Source organism: Oryctolagus cuniculus, chromosome 11 (genome assembly GCF_964237555.1).
Source record: "Oryctolagus cuniculus chromosome 11, mOryCun1.1, whole genome shotgun sequence".
NCBI lineage: Eukaryota > Metazoa > Chordata > Mammalia > Lagomorpha > Leporidae > Oryctolagus > Oryctolagus cuniculus.
This window is the reverse complement of record NC_091442.1, coordinates 16,401,128-16,423,192: the sequence shown is the minus strand read 5'-3', so window position 1 is coordinate 16,423,192 and position 22,065 is coordinate 16,401,128. Positions and strand designations below refer to the sequence as shown.

At 42.1% G+C, this 22,065-nt stretch overlaps 1 protein-coding gene across 12 annotated transcripts in view; it reads right to left on the bottom strand.

Moving 5' to 3' along the window:
* The window catches only part of PTPRT (protein tyrosine phosphatase receptor type T), a 1,128,555-nt gene that overhangs the window by 392,019 nt on the left and 714,471 nt on the right, over positions 1-22,065 (bottom strand). For all 12 annotated transcript variants that reach the window (XM_070051826.1, XM_051846098.2, XM_070051827.1 and 9 more), the window contains exon 9: positions 2,001-2,110. In XM_070051826.1, the coding sequence (XP_069907927.1) occupies positions 2,001-2,110 (110 nt within the window). The remainder of the gene's footprint in view (positions 1-2,000; positions 2,111-22,065) is intronic.

The window sequence follows — 22,065 nt, the reverse complement described above, 5'->3', positions numbered from 1 at the left end:
AGAAGTCTGCAGAAAGATACGGCTCCACCTACAGAAGCTCAAGTTCTCTTCCAAACGGAGGAAGGCACAAGGACCAGGGTCTTCTGTCATCAACCCAAGGCACAATGAGAAACACTAAGGAAACTGTCAGGAGTTGGTGATAAATTCATTCCATTGGAAGGCCTGCCTTTTATTCTGAAATTATGCTTTGTATTTTTGGAATTGTGACTTTCTCTTTTTTAAAAAAAGATGCTAATGAAAGATGATGAAGTGCCCCCTGGTGGTCCCTGAAATCTTTTGAATTGTTACTGGCCTGTCAATCTTTAATATCTGACATAGAGAGTGTTTGACATAACAGTACCCAGTAACTTAACTCCTTTCCCTTTGTTTCACAGGGAACAGGAGGCCTCACACCACCTCTATTTCATGTGTGTGTGTGTGCGTGTGTGTGTGCGCGCTCTGCTTTACAAAGCACAGCACATAGCTTTGAAATGACTGGATGTCATTTAAATCCCCAGTCCCTCTCTTCCCTGACTGGTGTGAGGATCTCCCCTGCTCTTACAGCAGCCCCAGGAAGGAAGGGGTTCCATGCATTTGGCCCCAAAAGTCCACAACTCATGGGGCTGGCTCTCCATTTCCTCCTGTATGCTGATCCTGAGAGCTGCCCAAGCCCTTGATAATGTCTCAGATGGAGATGCTGGCTCTTCTTCTGCGGAATGCTAGCTGCAGCAAAACCAGGTGTTTCTCCAGCACCGTGCACATACTGAGTAATTCTCTCCACGCTCTGAGAGCTCTAAAGACCACTCCTGTCTCCCTAGAGAGCCTATGTATCCTTCGGATTAATCCTGAATATTTCTCCCTCATCAAAAGTTGACTTTGCTCTGCCCGCAGAGATCGTTCTCCCTTCCTTAAGGGATATCCTCCCCAAGCCCCACTCTGCAGTGAATGTTTCTACAAGAGCAATGAGGGACCAAGGCCCCGGGGTTCCAGTTGGGGATGTTTGTACCTTTTCCGTCCTTAGATCCTGAAGCATCCACTATCACTCTCGTTTTACAGATAAGGAAACTGAGTCTTGGAAGAGGAGGACCTTGCCTAAGGCAACTGCAGACTACGGTGGGGCTCCTAAGACATCAGGTTACATCTTTCCAGCTTAGCACCCACGCCCTTCCCTCTGCATTGCTGTATTTTTCTGTTTTATCCAACATTTCGATCTCAAGGTGTTTCAACACACAAGAGCTAGCAGGAGAATCAATCTTATCCATAGCCTAACACATGAATCTTAGCTATATCAGCTTTCTCAGATTTCTTATTCTTGTTTTTGCTTTAGAATGGACTTCTATACAATGTTTTAGAACACTATGTTATAACAGCTTGATGGGAACATTCCTGCTTGACTGGACCCTGTCCCACCTTATCGTGATGAGACCCTGTGAACGCTGGCAGATAGCTCGGACACCCTCACCTGGGTGACAATAAACTGTCCCTTAGGCATAGACCAATTTTAAGCTCTTGTACCGTAAAGAAGAAAATAGTACTGGGACTATTGCCAAAGCCCAGGGACTGATGTGGGTGGGTGGGGTGGGCACTGTGTGAGTCCCCAAATGGACTTTCACTACCCTTGGCCAGGCCTGAGTCTTTTCTTCTAGATGGCAACATTCTCACTCCTTGAGTTCTGGGGTGACACATTCTTATCCTTATAACCTCAGTGCATGGTATGAATGCGCCCAGAGTTCCTGAATTCACAGTAAAGCATTGCCACGTCTATTTGAGCTTTAGAGAAGCAGGTACTTCTACTAAGCACTTCCTCTCTGACCAGGATCTTACACACATCATTTCACTTCAGCCAGTGGAGCTGTCGGCCCTTGTTTCCCCCACAACCCCCTCCCCCTTTCTAGCATCAGAAGGATTTTGGTCAGCTCTGTCTCACTTTTTCATGCTCAACAGAATAGGTGCTCACCAACTCTGGGCTGAGTGACCAGAATGAAGCTGAGCCAACTGGTGCAGCCCCAGGGCCTCCTTACCTCGTACAGTGTGATGACCCCGTTGGTCTCATTGGGAGGTTTCCACTGAATGTACATCTTCTCCTCGAAAGGCCCTCCTTGGATGGATTCCAGAGGAACAGCTCCTGGCACTACAGAAGGGAAAATATGCAAACTCAATGTCACCTTCCATGGGACCTCTCCAGCTCCATGATCAACAACAAAGGTTGGCAAAGTTTGACAAGAACCAGATAGTGCCTATTTTAGGTTTGATGGTCCATCCCACCTTGGGAAGAACCATTCAACCCTGCCACGGAGGCCCAGACATGGCCAGACACAATCCACCAATGAATGTATATGGCTATGTTCCAACACAACTTTATTCCCGAAAGCAGGCAAAGGGCTGGATTTGGCCAGACACCCTGGTTTCCCGATGCCTTTTCACCTGTAGACTGATGAAGTCTCTCTCTGAATCGAACCTGATTGGAATAGGAGGGTGCCAGCCACCTTGACCTTGCCAGGAGGTGGGAACCTGGAATTAGGCATTTGCTTTGGAAATGGAATTTGAGGAAGGCAAAGACAGCTTTGTCATCTTTTTCTATCATTTCCCTAATTCTTCCAAGTTTTCTCCAATTTCAGAAAGTACTTGCTCAGGTTCCTAATTCCTGAATCCACAGGAAGGAAGTTCCTTGAATCTCAATCCAATAGGAAGAAGCTTGCTTGGATCCCAGAAGGTGGTTAGTTTGTCTTCCATGTACCATTAGGTACAGGCTAATGCACTACTTCTTGGTTAGATGAGTCAGTGAATGGATGACCTTTGCCATCTCTGAACACAACCTCTCCTGGGGCTGCTTCTGCAACAGGCCTGGCTTCTTAACAGCACCATCTTGCTGGATCCCCGCATCCCACAACTGTCTGGAAGATTCTGAGCCAGAAAACAAGCCATCACCAAAATGTTCAGGTGTAACTCCCATAGAGATCATGAATCCTTGGACAGCATTACTGGACCTATTTATAGTTTCAGTTTTATAAAAGCAGGTACTTTTCCTAAGAACTTACTCTTTGATCAGAATTTTACATACATTATTTCATTTAAGCCACAAAATAGCTCGGCCCAGTATGTATTATCTTCTTTGTGCAATAAGGGAACTGAGACTCAAAGAATTAAATAACTTGCTCAAGGTCATATGGCTCTTAAGTTGTAAAGAGGGAATGGAACACCTGTCTATGAGCTTCAAAGCATATACTCTTAATCATCATGCCATGCCTCTAGATATAGCTTGGCCATATGTTACAACACATTCCCCATTGTTAAATTAAAATACGTTTTTCTCTTTATGGACATGACACATAGATTTGTTGAATATTAAGAATATACCAAAAGGTTAAAAAAGAAAAAAAAGTCACTCATAATCCCCATATCCAAAGATATTTTTTCCAGTATGTTAGGCATATAAAATACACATACAAATATCATGGTTTTAAACATTTTAACACTTTCTGTGTATGTTGTATTGTGGCCGTCACTAAACAAACCACAGAGTTTATTAAAAAAAATCCTTAATTGTTCTTTGAGGCCATGCATTTTTATTGGCTGCTTATAAGGAAACAAGCCCTGTCATATTCAACAATCCTTTATTACTGAACATTAAAGTTGGTTTGAATTCTTCATGATTATGGGTAATGTTGGAGTAAGCATTTTTATATATAAATATTTGCATGCAACTCTGCTGCTGATGTCCCGAACATAAATTCTTGGAAATTAGTTTACTGGGCTTAAGTAGTTGAACTATTTTATTTTTAAGACTTTCTGACACAACTTGCCAAATTGCCTTTTTGAGAGTTTGTAGGATTTTGAACTCCTCAACAGAAGACTATGGTTAGTCCTAATCCTTGCCAACACTATTTAAAAAATTAAGTGCCTCTGTGTGTGTGTGTGTGTGTGTGTGTCTTTTTTAGAATACTGGAGCGTGCAGATTTTTGTCAGTTTAATTAGCCATTTGCATTGAGTCTTTTATGAACATGCTCTCCAAACCCTGTGCTCGTTTTCCCATATGGCTCTTCATTTTTTGTTCATCTTTGTCTTATGGGCTTATAACTGTAACCTCCTTTTCAGAACATTAACTTTTTTGCATGGGTTACAGTTTTTTTTCCCACCATTTCATTTACTTTCTAAATCTTTTAGGTGTGTAGAAATTTTTAATTTATCCAATATCTTACTGTTTTTTCCTGTTCACTCTTCCCTACACAAATATTGATTATTTCATATGGTCATTAGACTGTGATGGACACGAGAGATGCACCAATAACTAAGAGAGATGTAGCCAAATGCTTGATAAAGCTTGTATTCTAGAAATACACATACATTAAATAAGTACATCATTAATAAATTCATTGAGGCTGTAATCAGGACTTTGAGTTAAAGGCACATGGTACTAGGAAAATATCAGAGAAAATCTCATCTGGCAAGTCAGGATACTGAGCAGCAAATAAGCTAGAGTTGATGGATATGCGGAAGTTACTAGGGAAAAGGGGAAATGTGTTAGAGCATGGTGGACAGCTTTATGGAGTCAGGGAGAGAAGAAGAAAAATCATTTAGCAGGCTGCTTATGGTCATTCTGAAGAGGGATAGTGGCTTGGACCAGTGTCAGGGTGCAGAAGAGAAACGGCTGTGCAGAAGATTTGCGAATGCTAAACTAGCATGACTTGGTGGTGATGGATAAGGGTGAAGAAAGGAAGGGTTGTGTCATGACGGACCCCAGCCCTTAGTTCTTACGTAACTGGGGAATCAGCGCTAAGGCTCACGCAGATGGAGCCTCATGGCGTGACCAGCTCTGGAGAGTTGGTGAGCTCAGTTTTTCTCATACTTCTTTTGATGTGTACACAGAATATCCAAATGGTGTTTTTAAGTACCAGTCGGATATCCAAGCTCTTACAGCCAAAGTAGAGAGCAAAGGGAAAAATGCAGGTGTTAGAATAAGTTCATAGGAAATTTGATCTTAACAATGAGGAGGAAAACAAATGGTGAAATGAGGAGGAAAACAAATGTGTGTGAGACACAGAGGCACAAGGCTAACAAGGAAGGTGAGTGGTCAGTGTGCTATCCAAGACAGGACCCAGGCTAAAGAAGGGACTGGCCAGTAGGAGTCAGAAAAGGCACAGCTTTAAACTTGCTTCTTGAATTTAAGATCCTCAAGGGTACTTGTGACTCAAGCAAGAGTAATTTAGGGGGCCGGTGCCGAGGCTCACTTGGTTAATCCTCTGCCTGCAGTGCCGGCATCCAAAATGGGTGCCGGGTTCCAGTCCTGGTTGCTCCTCTTCCAGCCCAGCTCTCTGCTGTGGCCTGGGAGGGCGGTGGAGGATGGTCCAGATGCTTGGGCCCTGCACCCCATGGGAGACCAGGAGGAAGCACTTGGCTCCTGGCTTTGGATCAGTGCAGCACTGGCCGTGGTGGCAATTTGGCAATTTGGGGAGTGAACCAACGGAAGGAAGGCCTTTCTCCCTCCCTCTCTCTCTCTCTCTCTCTCTCTCTCTAACTCTGCCTGTCAAAAAATAAATAAATAAACAAGGAGTAATTTAGGAGAATGTTGGTTTCACGAATACATGATTTGGTCTGTGAAAGGGAGAGGAATGCAAAAATAGTCGGGAAGAAGCACGGAGTCAAAGCAGTGCCCCTTTCTGAAGATGGGGGAGCTCAGAGCATGATCAAGGCAATGAGGGAAAAACCTAAATACAGGCCACAGACAGAAAGGTGTCCTGACAGTTCTCTTTGCTTGAAAAGGAGAGTGAAATAATTTGCGGGAAGTGTAGCGGAGGCCGAGTTACGTCAGGAACCTGGGGAGAGTGAGAAGCTTCAATCACCGAGAAGTGCAAAGTAAGCCACAGAGAGAGGGACAGGTTCTATCCATCCACCCGAGTCTATCAAATGGAGACTGTGATGGCGAAGCTCAAGGTAGTAGGACTAGGCCACCGGGTCTTTCCAACCCATCTCAGATAAACAGGAAAAAAAATGAGTGATTATTTAGTTATTTATTCTATGATTTATTCCCATTTTTTTCTTTTCACACCTCGCACTTTAATCCACCCAGAATTTATTTTGTATAAAGATGTACACAGTAGAAATCTAACTATAGTTCTTTATAATTTTTTAAGAAAATTAATTGACCAGTAAAGCCATTCCTCAATGATTTAAAATGCCATCTTACCACATGTTAAATTTATTTTATATCCTGCCATATGTTGTACGGCTTTCTTCTGTTCTCTTTTACTGTATCACAGCTCCTACTGTGACAGTCTCTATTGTGTTGAGATGACATGTTTTAACACTTGGTAGAACAAGCCTTTCCTTTATTAGTCGTCTTTGCAAAGTTTTCTGGGATCTCAATACTCATTTACTCTTCCAGAAGAACTGCAGAATAATTTTACAAAATGTCAACAATTCCTTCCACTTCTATTCTTTTCTTCTGGGGGCAAAGGATACCTCTTTATGACAATGAGTTCTTCCACACAGCAATACTGTACAAATCCTCATTTATTAATACTCCTTTGATGTCTGTCAGTTAAAAACATGGTTTCTTTTTGCTTCTTAAAAATTGTATTCCTAGGACTCTATTACTTTGTTCCTACTGGTTTTGCATTACATTAAAAGTTTCTCTTATAGTGTTTTATATTACATTAAAAAGCATATAACATATAAAGAATAAATACAAAATGAAAAATACTTCCACTCTTCTCTGAGAAATAAAAAAGTCATTGTACCATGAAGCACCCTATTTGCCCACCACTTCTCCCTTCCCCATAAAAAAAAAGTCAGGTGTTTCCCATACGTTTATGTCAATGATTCTCTTTTTGGATATATATACATATATATATAATATTTATCCCAATACAATGTACATTCAGGTTTTTTGTAAGATTTGTTATTTGTCCCTCAACATCATTTGGAGCTTCATCCATGTTGATGTACATAGCTGCACATTATGCATTTCAGTTTCAGGAATGTAATGCTATTTATTTCATCATTCTGCTATATGGCTATCAGGGTAGTTTCCAGATGGAAATATATAAGCATATGGCTCAGATGAATATTTTTGTACATTTGGTTGAGCATATATAAGATTTCACTAGGTGATACTTAGGAAGGGGCTAAGTAAATTGAAGGGCATATCTTTCTTCAGTTTTATTGGGTAATGCCAAATTGTTCTCCAAAGTGGTGGCAGCCATTTATAGTCTCCCAAGTAATGTTCTGAAAATTCCTACTTGTCCACGTCCTTAAAAACACTTGGTATTATCAAATATTAAAATCCTAAACCATCTGGTATGTGTAAAATAGTACTTCACTGAGATTTTCTTTTTTTTTAATCCATTTAATAAAGAGGCTGGATGTCTTCTACTGTTTGTTAGACTTTTTTTTGCCCTTTTCTTATTGATTTCTTGAGAGTCTTTCTATATTATTCACATTTTTACTTGGTATAAATGTTATAAAAAGTCCAACTTAATAGCAAATACTGTTATCCCACACATACTCTACTGAATAAAACACTTGCTACTTTATCTTAAGGCTGTAAGAACAAAACAGGACAAGGAAGAAGTGCCATAGAGTTCATGTCCCCAACGTATCCCTCAAGCAACCAAAGACAGGAAGTAGACAGCCATCCTGGATTTCTCAACACTTTGTTGGGTAATTCTGAGCCCTGTCCTACTGATACTTCTTCAACTATCTCAACACTGCTGCCTCAAAGATGGCAATCACGACAATGACGACTTCCAACCCCTCATGAACTGTGACTTCTGTGCAATACACAAAAATGAACTACTAGGAAGGTAAAATTGACAAGTAAAAGTGGAATTTAAAAAGCAAAGAAGATGTAAGCGTCTTTTTAAGTTATCTACTTCTGCACCTATTTTTTGATGGACCAGAAAGTGTTAATAAGTCAGGTGCTTGGCCCACACCTGGAATGGTGCAGTTCTAAAACCCAGTTGTTCATGGGGCAACCTTCTCCACAGGACTCCTTCCCTTCCTACTCTCATTTGTCTTTCCGTTATCAGTGCATACTGGGACCACCTCCTAAAAACACTGTGTCCCATTTGAATTCCTATCTTGGGGTCTGCTTAAGAAGAAACTCAAACAGAAGAGTCCTATTTGAGAACCACATTCTCTACCCCAAGGTTATAACAATATTTTCTTCAGTTGTCATATAAAGCTTTAAGGTTATGATTTTAATGAAACATAGTCATTCCATTTGCAACTGTGTCCTTATATATAACTTGAGAGAAGGATCCAATTTCAATTCTTCTTCCCTTTCCTAACACCACTATTGGAAGAAAACTTAATCACTCAATTGATCTACCATGCTGCCTTTACTTTATATTACATTTCCAAATACATATGGGTCTACTTCTAAGTTCTGTTCGTTCACTTACTCTATTAATAGACAATCCTTGAGCCAATAACCACACCTTCTTAATTAACCAAGATTTATAAGCATTAAAACCTGATAGAACAAGCCTACAATTTTGTACTTCACATAAAGGGATATCTCAGCTATTCTTTTCTCCTGAAACATACATTTTAGGATCAACTCCTACACTTTAAAAAATTTGATTCTATATTAAAATTGAATGAATTTTAGGTCACCAGTTAATTTGTATCTTTATAATGTTAGGTTTTACCATCCATAAACATGGTATATTTTTAATATTTATTTATTTGACAGACTACAGAAAGGAAGGTAAAAAAGATGGTATGTGTGTGTGGGAGAGAGAGAGAGAGAGAGAGAGATCAATCCACTGTGTGCTGGTTCACTCCCCAGATGGCTACAATGGCCAGGGCTAAGCCAGGCCAAAGCCAGGAGCCAGAAGCTTCTTCCAGGTCTCCCATGTGGGTGCAGGGATCCAAGGACTTGAGCCATCCTCTGCTGCTTTCCTAGGCACATCAGCAGGGAGCTGGATCAGAAGTGGAGCTGCCAGGACATGAACCGGTGCCCATCTGGGATGCCAGCCTTGCAGGTAGCAGCTTAACTTGCTTTGCCACAGCACAGCCCCCATGGTCTATATCTTATTTAAGGCTTCTTAAATGTCACTCAGGGCCGGTGCCGCAGCTCACTAGGCTAATCCTCCGCCTGCGGCACCAGCACTCTGGGTTCTAGTCCCAGTTGCCCCTCTTCCAGTCCAGCTCTATGCTGTGGCCCTGGAAGGCAGTGGAGGATGGCCCAAGTGGTTGGGCCCTGCACCTGCATGGGAGACCAGGAGAAGCACCTGGCTCCTGGCTTCAGACTGGTGCAGCACAACGGCTATAGCAGCCATTTGCGGGGTGAACCAATGGAAGGAAGACTTTCTGTCTCTCTCTGTCTAACTCTGCCTGTTGGAAAAAAAAAAATGTCATTCAGTGCTTTACACATTCACACATACATCTCAAACCTTGATAAATGCACAAGTATTACTAAATACTTTATATTTGTATTGCTATTCTAAATTATACCTTGAAAAAATGCCATATCCTTATTACATAAATAAAAATGCAATTGACTTTTTAATGCTATCTTGGCAGACATATTATTCTTGTATTAATTCTAGTAATTAATTCAGATTTCTTTAGGTTATTTATGTTGGTAATCATGGTGTCTTACATTAATAATAGTTTGTTCTTTTCCAGTCTTTAACTTTTTTTGGGGGGGTCTTATCTTCAATTAGGGCTACTGAAACAATATTTAATGAAAATAGCATATGTAATTTCCCAGTATTAAAGAAAATGATATTATTCTGTCCTTGATTATGGTGTTTGTAGGTTTCTAGTAGATTACCTTTTTCAGATTAAGAAGGTCCATTTTATTCCTCAAATGCAAGGATATTTTGTTTTTAAATCTTGCTGAACTTTCACTGGTGTTACTGCTATATCTATTGTAGCACTGATATGTTCCCCCTTTCTCAGTATATTAATATAGATTTACATATACAGATCTACTAAAGTTGAATCAATATTGATTTCTTAAAATAAACGAATTCATCCCCACTTGTATACAACTCTGGATTACTACTTAACATTTTGTTTGCAGTATTTGCATCTAATTTTAATTTAATTTTATTTTTTTTTTATTTTTGACAGGCAGAGTGGACAGAGAGAGAGAGAGACAGAGAGAAAGGTCTTCCTTTTTGCCGTTGGTTCACCCTCCAATGGCCGCCGCTGCAGCCGGCGCACCGCGCTGATCCGATGGCAGGAGCCAGGATCCAGGTGCTTTTTCCTGGTCTCCCATGGGGTGCAGGGCCCAAGCACCTGGGCCATCCTCCACTGCACTCCCTGACCATAGCAGAGAGCTGGCCTGGAAGAGGGGCAACCGGGACAGAATCCGGCACCCCGACCGGGACTAGAACCCGGTGTGTCGGCGCCGCAAGGTGGAGGATTAGCCTATTGAGCCACGGCGCCGGCTCTAATTTTATTTTTCTTATAGTAAACTTGTCTGGCTCGATGTTCAGGTTGCAGTCATTTCATAAACTAAGGATCAAAGTCTTCCTCCATTCTCTCTTGGAAAATATACTGAAATCCCACATGCCTAGCGGTTTTTGCTGATCGCACTTGTAAAACCACCTGGGACTGATATTTTTCTGTGTTAGAAAAAGTTTAAACTTCTAGTTCCATTTCTCTATTTTTTGTAGAACTATATGGGGATTTTTCCCTTGAATGAGGATTCTTTTAAAAAATAAAGACAGTAACTCTCTTTTTAAAAAAATATTTTATCTTATTTGAAAGGCAGAAATACACAGAGAAGGAGGGAGATACATAGGAAGATCTTCCATCCACTGGTTCATTCTGCAAATGGCCACAATGGCCCAGGATGGGCCAGGCCAAAGCCAGGAGCCTAGAACTCCATCTACATCTCTCACGTGGGTGCAGGGGCTGAAGCACCTAGGCCATCCTCTGCTGCTTTGCCAGGAGCATTAGCAGAGAGCTGGATCAGAAGTGGAGCAGCAGGAACTCCAACCAGAGCCCATATAGGATGCTGGCATTGTAGGTGGCCACCCAACACACTACACCACAATGCCAGCACTGAATTCAGCTTTTTTTTTGTATCAGCTTAATTTTAAATGTATTGGTATAAAATTAAATATATTATCTTAATTTTTATCTTTTGTAGCTTTTTGATTATGAAATAAATACAAGTATACAAAGCACAAACATCTCATTAATTGATTAGTAATCAACTTCATAACATGATCTTGCTTTTCTTTATAGATTTTACTCCTTAATATGTATTTAGTAATGAGTTCTACATTGTTTTACAAGCATCATTTGGGAAAACTAATATCTCTACAATGGAACTTCCATGCCATTAATGTACTGCACTGTAATATTGATGGAGATATTCCTATTAGTGTTTTGTATCTAAAAATCTGGTTTCTTACTGTCATTCCTAGGGGATATTTGCTTTGCTTTATTATATCAGTCCCTTTTAATAACAATGAAAGTCTTTTCTCCTCTGCCCCCAGCAACCTTTCTTTACATAATCTTACATGAAATGGTTCCCAGTGGTCTGATTCAGGGGGTTGTTCTGCTTGTAATTATAGGAGACCCCGTTTTAAGTATTTCTGACTTACAAAGAGAGGGGAAAAGTTAGGCATAGTTGTACATCACTTGGCCAGGTAAAGGGTCTGCTTGTCTTGTGTGCAGGTGTTGGGGGAGGGATGAGGAGCTTTTAGGGAAGGGAAACAAGCCCGGAACAGGAAGATTCTCTACAGAGAGGGCTTTTTAGGTGTTGTGGGGGACAACTTGTGCTTACGGAATTGTCTTCCTTTAACTGAACTCTCTTCCCAATGACAGCCTTCCACTGAAGCCCTCTCCTTTTTTCTTTCTTTCTTTAGCACATGCCCTGGATGTCGGCTTGGAGGGGGTGCTCACCTTCTCTGCCCTGTGGCTGGCATAGGAAGACCCCTGCAGCTCTGGGATCCTGCCCAGCAGCTCCCAGGCCCATCAGAGCTGAGTGTGCCAATGCAGGCAGGCGTGGGAATTTCTTCTGTTTGTGCAACAAGGCTCCTCCCCCTGCAGTCCCAGCTCCCTCAGCTCCTCCCGTGTTTCTGGCAAAAGTATGGAATTATCTTGAAGTTCCAAGCCAGGGTGAAGATGTTTCTCTGTGTTTCTTTGGGAAGCGAGTTTGCAAAGAGTAATCAGATTTCACCTTGAATCAGAACCCTACTTTTCATCCTCTTAGACGTGCAAGGAGCACTGCACAATAACTCAGAGACAGGCTGCCTGTGTTTGTTTTCAATTCTCAGCACTTGTTTGCTCTGTAACCTTGAGCAGGCTGCTTATGGTTGCTGTGCCTTGTTTTCCTACTTTAACATGAGGATAAAACCAGTATCCAATCTATGGGTTATTGTGAGGATTCAATATGCTCTCCATGTACACATCTGTAAATTAATGTAAAACTAATTATATTATGTATGCACATGCACCTATGTATATACCCCTCATAATATATGTGCATGCACAAAAATGTATATAAATTGCTTACCAAGGTGCCTGGAGTAAATACTCATTTGTTTGCTTCTCTTCCCACTCTCACTGCATTCTCTGAGAACTGTTCTATTGTAGCTTGGAGATCACCAATTCTATTTTTTGCAGAGCCAATTAGAATTGTTACTATTTCCAGAGATGGCTGCATTTCAATCTGTTCTTTCTGAATGGTGTCACAATGGTAATCATAGAAGCCATATATTCCCATAGCTTACTGAGGATGCTAAACAGTTTTCTATGGTCTCCTGATTCCTATGGCAAATAATTCTAAAATCTATTTTGTCTCCGAGGACTCAGGATTCATTGATCCAATAATGTATTGTGTGCTTCTTATCTACCTGGCACTGTCCTAAGAGCTTGGAATGTAGCAGTAAACAAACTAGAAATGAAAATCCTTGTCTCCATGGAGTGCATTCTAGTGGGAGTAGGCAGATAATAAAATGTATAGGGAAACAGGAAGTATGTCAGATGATAAATGCTCAGGAGATACACGGAGCAGGGAAGAGGACCAAAAAGTTTGGTGTGGGAGGCTCCTGGTTTTTTAACAGAACGGTCTGCAAAGATTTCAGATTCCTGAAAGGTGACGCTGGAATAAAGACTTGAAGGAGGTTAAGGAGAATGAGCCTGCAGAACCCTGAGGTAGGAAGAAGCCTGGTAAATGTCAGGAGTGGACAATGATCGGAGAAGCAGCAGAAGGCGGAAGCCGAAGATGATGTGGTCAGAGGGCAACCAGAAGTGGGAATTTCTAGACACATGGGCCTTGTGACCCACTGTGTGGCTTTGGGTTTTTAATCTCAATGACATGAGAAATCACTGGGGGTTGGAACAGAGTGTGATGCGATTTGCCTCATGGTTTAACAGGATCATTTGGCTGCTGTGTTAAGCAAGGGATGCAGGGGCCAGAGGTGAAGCTGAAAGACCCACTGAGAAGATTGATGCAATAACTCAGGCTGGCAACCATGATGGTTTGAACCAAAAAGCTAGCAGCAGAGGCTGAGAGAAAGGGCTACATTTTTGAAATACACCGAGGAATGAGCCAAGAGAACATGCTGATGGAACAGACCAGCGAGCGAACAAAGCTGCTACTCTGCATAAAGCCAGGGGGCACCACTCACAGACGGTGCAACACATCCTGCAGCGTCTTCTTTGGAGTTGTGCCATCAGGAGTGTCTAACAAAAAGCTAAGGTCTAACAAAAAAAAGAGTCAACCAAAGCGAGGAGTTAAGGATTTTGGCTTTAATCACTAATACAATGGAATTGCTATTAACTGAAATGGATCAGACAGTGGGGAAGAGAATGAATTTGATGGAGGCTAAGGGATGATCAAAGACTCAGTTTTGGATGTGTTTAGTTTCAGAGGTAGATGAGAAATCCAGGTGGAGAGGCTGAGCAGAGTTGGATAAATGACTCTATAGGTATGGGGAGACATCTGGCTTTGAGATATCAATTGAGGGAACTGTGACCATGGTGATGGATTTTAAAGCCAGCAGACTAGAGGAAATAATTAGGGGAATGAATGTGAATTCAGGGTCAGCAAACTGTGGCCCTCAGGCCAAATCCAACCAGCTGCCTGAATTTGTAAATAAGATTTTATTAGAACACTGCCACATTCATTTGTTTATATATTGTTTCTGGCTGTTTTCCTGCTACCATGGCAGAGTTGAACAGCTGCCACAGAGATCGCCCAGTCTATTAAGCCTAAGTTTTAAGATCAGGCAGTCTCTTGAATGGCTATGAAGGAAAGAAACCCAACAATTGATCCAGTGATGTTGGAATGTTTAAAAAAAAAAAAAACAGCAAAAAGACCAAAGTGGAGGAGTCAGAGAGGAAGAAGCAAATTGAGAAATCTGTGATGTCCAATGCAAGCCCAAAAAAAAAAAATATATTTTCAGGAAGACTGTGAAATACTGCCAATGAACTCAGTAGAAGATTTAATTCTGTGGGCAGTATTAATTGGATTTGGTAAAGTGAAGGTCACAGGTGACCATGAGAGCGCAGTTTTGGTGGAGTGGTAGGGATTGGAGTTACTTCGGTTGAATGGGATCAAGAGAGAACAGAAGATAAAGCAAAGGGGATAGAGGCAACAGTGGATGGGGCAGCAGCTGCAGAAGGTAGGGCTGGTAGTTTTGTTTTTGGCTTTTAAAAGAGAGAGTAGAGGCCAGCACCACAGCTCACTAGGCTAATCCTCAGCCTTGCGGTGCCGGCACACCGGCTTCTAGTCCTGGTCGGGGTGCTGGATTCTGTGCCGGTTGCCCCTCTTCCAGGCCAGCTCTCTGCTATGGCCAGGGAGTGCAGTGGAGGATGGCCCAAGTGCTTGGGCCCTGCACCCCATGGGAGACCAGGATAAGTACCTAGCTCCTGCCATCGGATCAGCGCAGTGCGCTGGCCGCAGCATGCCGGCCACGGTGGCCATTGGAGGGTGAACCAACAGCAAAGGAAGACCTTTCTCTCTGTCTCTCTCTCTCACTGTCCACTCTGCCTGTAAAAAAAAAAAAAAAAAAAAAAAAAAAAAAAATTAAAAGAGTAGAAATACAGCTCGGATGTAAGGTGATAAATGTGATTGGTCATACAGGGAAAGTTTGATGTAGGGTAGAAAGGGGACAACTGCCGGACTAACAACCTTGAGTAGGGAAAAACAGAATTTGGTACAGTAAGTGGAAAAGTTTAGAAAACAAATTGTTCATTCACGAAGCTGGAAGGAAGGTTGGATATGGGGCAAGATGTGAGTGATAAGAGCTTGGGGGAATATTATGGAAGGTTCCAAGAAGGCAGAATAAGGAGGGAGCACACTGATGGTCTGGGAAGGGAAGGTTCAAAGAGGGGTGAGAATTTGTAGTTTCAGGGAAAGGGAAGTTCTTCCGAAACGGGCGAGACAGGGTGGACCTGCGAGGAGGACACCAGCAGGAGTGTGTATGCACCAGCACTGGAAGACGAGGTGAGACAGGGTGCTCGTCCAGCACTGCTGTAGCAGCCACCACTGCCCCTCCCCCAACCCACCCTGGGACGGACACTGAGACACGCACGACTGAGTGGGGGAGGAAATAGAAAACGGAACAGAGTGAGTAGCACCTGTGGAAAGAGTGCGCGATTCAGGGGGACGAATTGAGGGACTAAACAAGCGAGGATCCCTCCCCCAAGTTGGAGCTGCAACGGGCGGGAAGCAGCCATCTTGTTTGTTTACATTCGGGCTTAAAGGAGAACTGCCTCTGCCTCCACACTAACCTTCGGAGGCGGAGCCCAAAGGTGGAGTGGAGCGACAAGACACTCCTTGCGCAGGGGCGGGCAGCGAGGGAGGGCAACTCAAAGCCCTGACACCAGTCTACTCAAGTTACCAGAAAAAAAAAAAATGAATAGCGCCCGTGGGAAGAGGGCAGGATCCAGGGGGACAAACTGAGGGATCAAAAACGCCAGGATCCTTAGGACCGCCCAACCCACAATCAGAGCTGCAGCGGGCAGAGTGCAGCCATCTTGTTTGTTTACATTCGGGCTTAAAGGATGCTGGCCTCTGCTCTGAAGGAGGAAGCAGCAGGGGCGGAGTCCAAAGGTGGTCTGGAGCCACTTGACACTCCTCACACAGGAGGTGCAGTGAAAGAGAGTGGCTGACCAACGAATCCCAGGCACAGACACACGTAGGAACAAGGAAACCGGCCCCCCAAGGGGCGGAGATTGGCACCTCAAAGCCCTGACACCAGCCTACTCAAGTTACAAAAAATAAATAAATAAGTAAGTAAGTAAAAAATAAACTCTAGAAGGCAGAGCAGCCTGGTTACACTGGATATTGGTAGAGACTCACAGCAGCCCATAGCAGAGGGAAATCAACCTGAAAAATCACCCAGACGAAATGCCAAGAAACAAAACAAAAACCCACAATAAGAATATAGAAGAACATATAAACTCGCCAATGGAGCAGGCTAAACCAACCATAACAGAGGCTGAAGAAGAAGAATTTGAAACTATGCCAGAAAAAGAATTCAGAAAATTAATAATCAGAATACTTAGAAATAATGAGAAACAGTGTCAAGAGCTGAACAAAAAAAACAAGCCCAAGGATTAGAGATCCTAAAGAGAAGCCAGAATGAAATACTGGAAATGAAAAACTCAATTGACCATATAAAAAACACCATGGAATCCCTCGGAAATTGAACAGATGAAATAGAAGACCGAATATCAGAATTTGAAGACAAACTTCCGGAAATAAAACAGTCAGTTCAAACGCAGGAAGAAGAAATTAAAAAATTAAAAAATATGGTTGGAGACCTACAAGATTCAATCAAATGGTGTAATGTTCGGGTAATAGGAGTCCCTGAGGGGGTGGAAAGAGAGAATGGAATGGAAGGTGTTTTCAATGAAATAATATCAGAAAACTTCAAACAAATGCAGCTGGATAACAGCAGGCAAATTCAACAGATAGCCAGGACTCCGAACAGGGTAGACCAGAAGAGAAATTCACCGTGACACATTGTGGCAACACTCAGCTCAGTGACACACAAAGAACAAATCCTAAAATGTGCCAGAGAAAAACGACAAATCACATTCAGGGGTAAGTCAATCAGACTCACCCCAGACTTCTCATCGCAAACACTACAGGCAAGGAGACAATGGCATGATATATTTCAAGTTTTAAAAGACAAACAATGCCAACCTAGAATACTATACCCTGCTAAGCTATCATTTATGATTGAAGGGGAAATAAAGATCTTCCACGACAAACAGAAACTAAAAGATTTTGTATCCACGTGTCCAACCCTACAACACTTGCTCAAAGACGTGCTGCACACAGAAATACAAAAGCAAAAACTTCACTACAAAAAAAAGCGAATGTAGAGTAACCTACAAAGTTCGAAATACATAAACAGCTCATTTCAGGAAATATGAATGGGAAAAGACAGAACTTAACAATAATCACACTGAATGTGAAGGGTCTTAATTCTACTACCAAGAGACATAGACTAGCTGATTGGATCAAGAAAGAGAATCCATCTATATGATGCCTTCAGGAGACACACCTTATCAGCAAAGATGCACGCAGACTAAAAGTGAAAGGATGGAAAAAGATACTCCAAGCTAACAGAATCAAAAAAGAGCTGGTGTGGCCATCCTAATATCAAATGAAATAGACTTTAACATAAAAACTATTAAAAGAGACAGAGAAGGGCACTATATAATGATTAAAGGATTTATTCAACAGGAAGACATTACTATTATAAATGTATATGCACCTAATTACAGGGTGCCTGGCTACCTGAAAGAATTACTAAAGGATTTAAAGGGAGATATAGATTCAAATACAATAGTAACAGGGGACTTCAACACCCCACTCTCACCAATGGACAGATCAACCAGAAAGAAATTCAACAAGGAAACAACAGAGCTAATTGACGCTATAGACCAAATAGACCTAATAGATATCTTCAAAACCTTCCACCCCACAGCCACGGAGTTCACGTATTTCTCCCCAGTACATGGAACATTCTCTAGGATTGACCATATGCTAGGCCATAAAGGGAGCCTCAACAAATTCAAAAAATATTGAAACTATACCATGCAGCTTCTCAGACCATAGCACAGTGAAACTCGAAATCAACAACCCAAGAATCTCTACACCATATGCAAACATATGGAGAAAGGACAACATGATCCTAAATGAACAGTGGGTCATCGAAGAAATTAAAAGAGAAATCAAAAGATTTCTAGAAACGGTGACTTGATCAGCCCTTGTCCTGACTGTTGATGAACTTAATATGTTATCCCTCTTAGTATTTTTGTTTGTTTGTTCTACTTAATACTTTTGGTTGAATACTGTAATCAATACACAATTATTAAGTGCTGAAACTTAACTGAAAAGTGATTGCTGTTAAATATAAGAGTGGGAATAAGAGAGGGAAGAGATGTGCAATTCGGGACATGCTCAAGCTGACTTACCTCAAACCGCAGAGTTAGAAACATACCAGGGGATTCCAATTCAATCCCATCAAGGTGGCATGTACCAATGCCATCTCACTAGTCCCAGTGATCAATTTCTGTTCACAATTGATCATAATGACAGGACTAAGAGTCAAAGGAATCACCTAAACAAGACTAGTGTCTGCAAATACTAGCTGATAGAATAAAAAAAGGAGAGAATGATCCAACATGGGAAGTGAGATACACAGCAGACCCATAGAATGGCAGATGTCCTAAACAGCACTCTGGCCTCAGAATCAGCCCTTAAGGCATTCGGATCCGGCTGAAAAGCCCATGAGAATATTTCAGGCATGGAAAGCCAAGACACTCTGGGGGAAAAAAAAAAAACTAAATGAAAGATCTCCGCGAGTAAGATCCCAGTGGAAAGAACGGGTCATCAAAGAAGGAGGTACCTTTCTCTGAAGGGAGGAGAGAACTTCCACTTTGACCATGGCCTTGTCTAAATATGATCAGAGTCGGTGAACTCAGGGGGCTTCCATAGCCTTGGCAGCTCATGACATGAACCTAGGGTGATTACTGATGCCATAAACAAGAGTGTCAATTTGTTAAGTCAACAACAGGAGTCACTGTGCACTTACTCCTCATGTAGGATCTCTGTCCTTAGTGTGCTGTACATTGAGATTTAATGCTATAACTAGTACTCAAACAGTATTTTTCACTTTATGTTTCTGTGTGGGAGCAAACTGTTGAAATCTTTACTTAATGTATGTTAAACTGATCTTCTGTATATAAAGAGAATTGAAAATGAATCTTGATGTGAATGGAAGGGGAGAGGGAGTGGGAAAGGGGAGGGTTGCGGGTGGGAGGGACGTTATGGGGAGGGAGACATTGTAATCCATAAGCTGTACTTTGGAAATTTATATTCATTAAATAAAAGTTAAAAATAAAAAAGATATTTCTAGAAACAAATGAAAATGATAACACAACCTATCAAAACCTGTGGGACACAGCAAAAGCAGTGCTAAGAGGAAAGTTTATATCAATTGGTGCCTACATCAAGAAGCTGGAAAGGAACCAAACAAATGAACTCTCCATGCACCTCAAGGAATTAGAAAAACAGCAGCAAATCAAGCCCAAATAGAAGGAGGAAAGAAATACTAAAGATCAGAGAAGAAATAAACAGAATTGAAACCAAAAAAACAATACAAAAGATAAACAAAACCAAGAGCTAGTTCTGTGAAAAAATAAACAAAATCAACACACCATTGGCCCAACTAACCAAAAAAAGGAGAGAGAAGACCCAAATCTGTAAAATCAAAGATAATAATGGAAATGTAACAACAGACACAACAGAAATAAAAAGAATCATCAGAAACCACTACAAAGAGATGTATGCTAACAAATTGGGGAACCTGGAAGAAATGGATACATTCCTGGACACATACAACCTTCCTAAACTGAGCCGTGAAGATATAGAAAATCTAAACAGACCCATAACCATGGAAGAAATTGAATCAGTAATAAACGCACTACCGAAAAAGAAGAGCCCAGGACCGGATGGCTTCACCACCGACTTTTACCAGACATTTAGAGAACAACTAACCCCCGTTCTTCTCAAGTTATTCAAAACAATTGGAAGGGAGGGAATCCTCCCAAATTCTTTCTACAAAGCCAGTATCACCTTAATTCCTAAGCCCAGAAAAGACACAACAGAGAAAGAAAACTACAGACCTATCTCCCTGATGAATATAGATGCAAAATACTCAACAAAATTCTGGCAAACCAAATCCAACTGCACATCAGAAAGATCATTCACCCAGACCAAGTGGGATTTATCCCTGGTATGCAGGGATGGTTCAATATTCGAAAGTCAATCAATGTAATACATAACATTAATAAATTGAGAAACAAAAATCATATGATTATCTCAATAGATGCAGAGAAAGCATTTGACAAAATACAACCCTTTCATGATGAAAACCCTAAGCAAATTGGGGTTAGAAGGAACATTCCTCAACACAATTAAGGCAGTCTATGATAAACCAATGGCCAGCATCATATTGAATGGGGAAAAGTTGGAGGCATTTCTATTGAAAACTGGCACCAGTCAGGGATGCCCACTCTCACCATTGCTATTCAATATAGTCCTAGAAGTGTTAGCCAGGGCCATCAGGCAAGAAAACAGGGAGAAACAGCCCACGGAGGCCTAGAGGGAGGGACGAGCCAGGGAAGCAACATGCTCTCGGCAGCTTTGCAGATGGCTCCAGGGGTGCTCCTGGCTCCAGTGGTCAGAGTGGTCAGCGCAGGGGCGGCACTTGCCCACAAAAAGGGAAGGCTGCCAATAGAGAGGGGACCAGAGGGAACCAGGGTTCTGAGTCCAGAGAAGCGAGAACAGGGCTGCAACATCGAAGAAGTGCACGAGGCAGTGACTGGGATGACTGCCTAAGGAATTTGACCTGAGCACAGAAGGGAGCAAGGGCAGTGACGAGGCATCAAGACCTACTGGGGTTGAATTTTTGAAGGCGCACCACTGGGCGGAGTGAACTGAAGTGAGATGTCATAAGGAATTGCGATTGCAAGGGGTAAAGAGATCATTTTTAAATGGTTCCTTGACCATGGCAAACAACAATTTTGTACAGACCTTTGATTTGGTGATTCCTAGTTCAACACCCTGAAATCAAAAGTTGTTACTGTCACTACCGGTGGCCACCCAACACTTGGCATTGTGCTTTCCATTGCGATGTTTATGTATTACCTCGTTAGAGGCTGGTGGGGTTATCATTCCCATGTCAGAGAGGAGGGCTCTGAAGTGCACCAAACTCAAGTGTGTTAACCAAGGTTGCATGACAATATTCAATGAAGCCTGGGAGCCGGCGCTGTGGTGCAGCAGGTTAATGCTCTGGCCTGAGGTGCCGGCATCCCATATGGGCGCCAGTTCAAGCCCCGGCTGCTCCTCTTCCAATCCAGCTCTCTGCTGTGGCCCGGGAAAGCAGTAGAAGATGGCCAGGTCCTTGGGCCCCAGCACCCATGTGAGAGACCCAGAAGCTCCTGGCTGCTGGCTTCAGATCAGCACAGCTCCTCCGGCTGTTGCAGCCAATTGGGGAGTGAACCAGCAAATGGAAGACCTCTTTCTCTCTCCCTCTCTGCTCTCCTCTGTGTAACTCTGACTTTCAAATAAATAAATCTTTTTAAAAAAATGAAGCCTGAGGACAGCTCAGATCCTCCTGTTTGTACGTGTTCTCTGAATCACCCCTTTCTTGCATTACCCAGTAGGTAGGCTCGGCAGGGAAGCTGAAGGGCAGTCACAGTATCTGCTGGCAGCAAACTTGGGCTGTCTTAGCTCCAAGTCAAGGCTCTTTCTAACTTCCCAATATCACTGCAGAGGTCAACATGTCCTTAAGGCATAGGCTTACTTTCCACGGATTAAACTGCATGCTTTCTCTCTCTCTCTCTCTCTCTCTCTCTCTCTCTCTCTCTCTCTGTCTCTCTCTGTCTCTCCCCCCTCCCCTACCTCTTCTTTCTCTCCCATCATGAAAATCCTTCTTTTGTAGATTTTCTATTTTATCTTTTGAGTTGCTTTTCCATCCCTTTTTTCTTTACAATATTGAAAATGAATATACATTTTCCCTTTTCACAATTTCGTTTCTTCTATCTAACAGCATGGAACTTTCCATCCTTTTGACAGAGTTCTACAAC